Consider the following 6,374-nt stretch of genomic DNA (forward strand, 5'->3'; position numbering starts at 1 on the left):
TCGATTCAGATTGGAAATTGATGTTTATTTATGTTATAATCTATGTCAGATTTGAATTGAAGATGATCGAAGTCGACGACGAGTTCGAGTTCGAATGAATTGAAGTGTTTAAGATTGAATCAAGAATACCTACAATTATCAAATATTGAAATGAGCATAATTTGATGACAGATTTGGACAGCTTGTAGTTGATCAAGAAGTGCCAGAGTGTCAGATATTTTAATCAGAATACAGGTATGAATAGACATTAATATGATGGGCAGAATAACTCGAGATTGTTTTTGATTATCGAGTTGCCTAAAATCACATACATGTATGTTTAATATATGTTCTTGTTTACGTTTACATAAATGAGATAGATTATTCAAGATAGATATCTTCTTGAATTCCTAGAATATTTATGTACATGTTTACTTGTCTTCTTTGATGTATATTATTTTCTGTATTGAACATGTTTTATGTATTCTATGTGATGCTTACAGATTTGTCAGTATCCTTGAGTGATTATATGATCATAAGATTGATGTGTTCAAGATGTTGTTTTAGCTTATGTATGATTTGATGCATCCAGATTATGTTGCATTTATCTTGAACTCCAGCCTGACAAGCACAGAGGGTTGAAAAGCCTAGAGTGCAGATGACATTTGGAGAACTGTAGTTAAGTGGCACGGAATGTAGATTTACTTCCAGAGTCAGATGACTCATGGCTCGAAATATAGATTTATTTTCAGAGCTAGATAACTCACTATAGTTGATCCAACGTTAGGGGATTGAGAGATTTGACGCCAACTCGATTGGGAGAGTCGGTGGTTAGTTAAAGATTTTATTTCCTCGGGATCCCAGAACTACGATTTATTGATATCAGATTTGATAGCCTATTACTTGGCACATGCATTGCATTTATGTACACTAGTAGAATTGTGGGTTTTTACTTCGCCAATTTTTACTTCAGCATTTATTAATTACAAAGTAATATGTAACAATCAACTTCGGTAATAACACTGGCGAAGTAAACACACACATTTTACTTCAGAGTTTATAAAACACGGGCTTCACTAATAATTTTGATTAACATTTTACTTCGGCATATTATATTTAATGAAGTAAAATGGTAAAAAGAAAAATTAAATTTAAAAATGCCGAAGTAAAAATATGTCCGGAAGCTGGACTTCTGCCTTTCACCTTCATTTTCTTCAAACTTTTTCTCACTCGTACCGTAAAAAAATCCACCGCGCGATGCCCTTTCTTCTTCAACCCTAGCCATTCCCGTCGGCTTCTTCCCCGCTCATTTTTGTCATCAATTCCGTCTGCACAAGTTTGGAGACAGATAGCCCAACCACCCTTTACCCATCTTATACCTTGTTTACCCCGATTGTGGCTTGTAATGGACGAATCGAGATCCAAATTTTGGTCGGAACCATAGTCGATCGTGAGTGAAGCTGTGCGTTGTTCTTCTTTGTTTCTTCTGGTGATTTCACTCCGATTTTTGGTTTTTATCGTTGTGCAGCTGTAATTCAAAGCTTAGAATATATCTGAGTCATGCCCAATGTTTTCCAATTGAACCAGCTGCAATCTGGTCTTTTCTGGTGATTTTGATGGTTTTGATCCTCGTGATATTGAATTTGGGAATTTTGAACAAATTTATCTTTTTACTGAGTATACTAAATTCAGGAATTTTGAGTTATTTCTTATTTTTTCTTCTTCTTGGTGTTTGCTTGTCTATGTGTGAATAAAGGCTACGTGAATGATGACTCTTGCATCCAAAGGTGCAAAATTCATGAAGGAAAATTTTGATTTTGTTATCATTATTACTTTCAAGTTAATATTTTTGAATAAAATCTCTAAATATTTTAGTCACTTGTGATTGTGGGGGTGGTTTACAAGAATTTATCAGCACTTCATAACATGTGATGTGTTACAATTTCTATCTATTTTACTTCTATTTCCGATTCATTATTAGCATACTTAGTGTTGCTGGGATGTGCTTTATGGATATGGCAATTAAGATCCTGGCCTTTTCCAAGGTATGGAACATTATTCGTATCTGTTTTGTGGAGATTCAGGGAGAAAAATGCGAGACATATTGTTCCTAAGATGATCTAGTACTGTTGGTGTTCTTGTTTTTGGATGCAGCAATCACAGATACGAACACAAAGGACAGTTTAAACAAACCAGTCGGGGAGGGAAGCATAGTAAGATTAACTAAGAGTCACATTTCTGCACAGGATTGTATGATATTGTCCAAGAAAGTGTGCGTTTTCGTTCTTCCTCCGTACATTTTATTCTATAGTATTGTGTTCTAATTATTTTCACAATGGTAAAACATGAGTAGATTAGAGGGAAAGGGAAGGGAAATTGAAACTGAAGGATTTGACAGAGTACTTCCATCTTCCTATCAGTGTGACATCTAAGGAAATGAATGTATGAACATCCGCCATAAAAAAAGATATACCGTAGGAAGGCTTATCACGATGGCCTCACAGAAAGGTTCTTTTTTCTATATTTTAATTTTTGGAAATGTATGTGTATCTTAAGCTTGTTTTCTCAATGTTTTTATGATTGTATCAGTGTATTTTGATGGTGAATTTTTGCGTGACGACTGCAGACAATGAGTATCAAGAGTCAAATATCGAAGAAAAAGAAGAGATTGAATTCGGGTGATGCGGATGAAAATGAGCGTGCTTTGGAGCAGATACATGATCTTGAGCAAGTACTTGAACTTTTTTGTGGAGAAAACGTTGGCTGATATATTTTTTGCTGGCATATATACTGATTTTTCTACAAATAAGTTATCTTTTATGAATGAATGTTAAATAAATGAGAAGAGGTAAAGACAAGAAGTTATTTTTGAAATAATAAACATGCACGATAGGAGTTGGGTTGATTTGCTTGATGTTAAATTATGTGTCATGCGACAATGTTTTATTTTTTTTATTATTTAATATTTTTTGATTGATAATTAAATGGTTACCAATTGATTCTATTTCATATTCAACATAATTTATACAATAGTTGGATCAAATTCGCATGATAATTTTAATCCAACGAATATGATAAATATGGATATGCATTAATTTTTATTGCAATGTTGCACTTTTTACAAAAAAATTTAGGGGTACAAAATGATTTTTATCTTCCAGATGCTCGAATTCTTAACAATTTCACCTTTTTTATTTTTCATAATTTTTGTATCTTCCTCCATTAAAAACTTGCACTTTGTTTGATTTGGATAGGGTAAAGTGATTAACAGTGGAGGTGCTGGAAGTTGTGGAACTTGCATAGTGGAGGTAACACACCAAGCTTCACATGATTTTATTGCTAAGTTTGTCAGGCGATTTCCGGGTAGGGATATTCCTTTACAAACTGTGATTGGTTCTCGGGCTGTGGATACTCTTGTTCGTACAATTGTATATTTACTTTTTACTAATCGAAATGGTGTTATATATCAGTAAACTGTTGTAAAGTTCTTGTTTGCTCGTCTTATTTTATTTTACCAAATCTGAGAGAAAGAGAATGTTTGGGCAAAATATGGAATTCCAGGTCCTTGTTCATGGTGATGGTTTCACCACTTTCATTTTAAATAGTCCAGAATTATTTTCTTGTTGCTCAATGGGTTATGCTAATGGAGTAGTTAGCTCTCAAGGGAGGCAACCTTTGGTTTCCTTCGGGGTGATATCATATGTCCAGTATGCTGAAATACCTGATGGCCGCTCATTCCTTGGCGTTCCACACTATTACAGGAATATCTTGCTTGTTTTGCAAAGAGCAACAAACAATGGAATGAACAACAGCTGAAGTTTGTGATTAATTTTGGTGATATTGTTGACGGCTTCTGCCCAAAGGACCAGTCTCTAACTGCTATCAATACAATTGTCAACGAGTTTAGTAATTGTGCTCTTTACTCTTCCTGATGAAAGATAGTAGAAAATGTTTTTTTAAATAAAATTAGTATTTTTGTGATTGCTTCAGCTCAATTGGTTAATTTTCATAGACTTCGTATTGATTCCTGCTTTTGGAGTATCATTTCAGGCGACACCGTAAAAAAAATTGAAGGAGAATGGGTACAAGTACAGCTGGGGGAATGTTACTGTGAAGCTTGCTGAAACCTATGGATTTTGCTGGGGAGTTATGCGAGCTGTACATATTGCATACGAAGCTAGAAAGCAGTTCCCCAACAAGATTAATGAAATGTAACTCTCGAGCTTAGAGCTTTTACATCAAATGTCGATTGCATATGCAATATTTGACTGTTTTCCAGTATAGAAAAATCAGTTTAATTAGAAAGTCCCTTGGGCCACATAATAATGTGATGAAATATTATTTGAACATGGATTGTTTGAGATGGTAGAATTTATATAGGTTAATATTGTTTGCAGTGTAACTGATAGAGAAGTGATATACTTAAAGAGTCATAATGATTTTCCAGAAAATAAATGTGAAGCCTGGCAGCTACTTTCATCATTAGACCCTCATTGTCATCCTTCTTTGATTCTTTACTTAACATGTCCAAATGCACTGATTAATGATTCAGTGAGGAAATTAACCATCCATGTATTCTCTTGTTAATTAAATATGGATAATAAAGTTGAGGAAATTTTGACAACATAGCTCCAATTATACCTTTTTGCTTGTTGAAGGTTTAGCATATATTTCCTCAGAAAAAATATTCACGATTCTTCTTTATGATATGCTTTGATTTATTATTGTTCTAAGCTGCTGCCATTGGGATTTACAGGATTAATCAACAACCGATATTACAATCAATCTCAATATGACCAAGTCAGAAGTAAATGGAGCGAATTCGTCTACTCCTATGTCGGTGCCTAAATGGGTAGTGTACGTTTAGATAAACTTGTTTATATTGTGGATTTATAGGATATATTTGTGGAAATATTTTTTGTTTTGCGGATACATTTTTAGGTTTTATACGTGATTTGTGGATTTGTGAATATTTATCATTTTTTGTATGGATGGATGATTTTATGAATCTAATTAATCATTTTTAGTTTTAGATATTGTGTTATTGTTGTTGTCTATTACTTGTATACTATAAATAAAATGGTGAATAATATATATAACAAAAACACTTCGGAAAATTTAATTTGTGGTGAAGTAGAAGAAAATAACTACTTCGCCATATTTAAAATTAGTGAAGTCGTTCGTAGCAATTACTTCGGTAATTGAAATTCTCCGCAGTCTTATATGATGAATTACTTCAATATCACCACAATTCAAAAATTGTGAAGTCGTATATTTATTTTACTTTGATAATTGTATAATGTGTGAAGTAATAGAGGATTAAATACTTCGTTATTTACAAATTTGATGAAGTAATATACGTGTTTTTTACTTCGGTAGTGGTCCAATTTCGAACCGATTTGGGTTTTTTGGACCGTGCAAAGACTTCGGTAATTATCGATCTATTACTTCGGTTTTAATGCGAAGTTAAAAATACCCTTTTACTTTACGTGCATCTACTTCGGTACTAATATGTCTATTACTTCAGTTAATATCTGAAGTAATAGCAAAAATTCTACTAGTGGTATTAACCTAGAGATTTTTATGGTTTAGAATATGTGTTTATAAATGCTAGCATGTTATTATATGACATTCACGATTTGAATGAGTTTATATGCTTAAATGATGTATATGCATGTTGTTCATACTGAGATTTATTCTCACCGGAGTTATCCGGCTGTTGCTTTGTTTGTATGTGTGCATTGCATCAGGTTGGGGCATGAGCAAGTCAAGTTTAGCTTGGATAGCATGAGATTGAAAGATTAGAAGTGGTGACTCGGGCTTTAAGCAGATGATATGTATTGTATGTAAACATGTTAGAAGACAAGGAACCTTGTACATGTTTCTATTTGGTAAATCCTAGTTTATATTCACAAATTGATGTATTTAAATGATAGGATTTATTTGTCAATGCATGTATTTTATTTAGCAGCATGATGAAGATTGAAAAGCATCAAGAAAGCAGCAAATTCAGCAATTGAACAGTTGCATATTTTGAGCAGGGTATGCTCGCTCGATCGGTTGAATTGTACCGATCGAGCGAGGCCTGTTTTTATCAAACCCGAGAAGCATATTTTTTTGTCCGCTCGATCGGTAGAGTTTAACCGATCGAGCGAGGCCATATGTTTTTCAGACCCGAGAGTTACAACTTTATGCCCGCTCGATCGGTAACGTTTAACCGATCGAGCGAGGTGCCTTCTTTAAAAAAAAAAACTTTTGGGTTTGATTACTTTTTATAATGTTTGATTAATGTTAATTATTCATTTATTGTTTGAATAATTGTTTTATTAAGCATTAATTATCCTTAAGATGAGATTAGCAACTCGGATCCCCACACATTATCTACTGCGTGCTAT

At 33.6% G+C, this 6,374-nt stretch overlaps 1 protein-coding gene across 7 annotated transcripts; it reads left to right on the plus strand.

Annotated features, from left to right (window-relative positions):
* The first annotated feature begins 1,182 nt into the window (after nt 1-1,182).
* Nucleotides 1,183-4,997, plus strand: LOC140881805 (uncharacterized). Of its 7 annotated transcripts, none has more exons than XR_012150049.1 (9): nt 1,183-1,441; nt 1,961-2,024; nt 2,134-2,251; nt 2,333-2,487; nt 2,606-2,710; nt 3,234-3,287; nt 3,741-3,880; nt 4,030-4,190; nt 4,736-4,997. XR_012150049.1 is itself a non-coding variant. In XM_073287394.1 (8 exons), exons 4-7 carry the CDS (start codon nt 2,609-2,611, stop codon nt 4,049-4,051), a joined length of 318 nt encoding a protein of 105 aa, XP_073143495.1. In that variant the 5' UTR covers nt 1,475-2,024; nt 2,134-2,251; nt 2,333-2,487; nt 2,606-2,608; the 3' UTR covers nt 4,052-4,190; nt 4,736-4,997. The 7 variants fall into 7 exon arrangements, 1 of the variants encoding a protein (XP_073143495.1); XR_012150050.1 differs by having other exon boundaries at nt 1,183-1,429; XR_012150052.1 differs by lacking the exon at nt 1,183-1,441 and adding an exon at nt 1,450-1,468.
* The last annotated feature ends 1,377 nt before the right edge of the window (nt 4,998-6,374 follow it).

This window comes from Henckelia pumila, chromosome 2 (genome assembly GCF_033568475.1).
Source record: "Henckelia pumila isolate YLH828 chromosome 2, ASM3356847v2, whole genome shotgun sequence".
NCBI lineage: Eukaryota > Viridiplantae > Streptophyta > Magnoliopsida > Lamiales > Gesneriaceae > Henckelia > Henckelia pumila.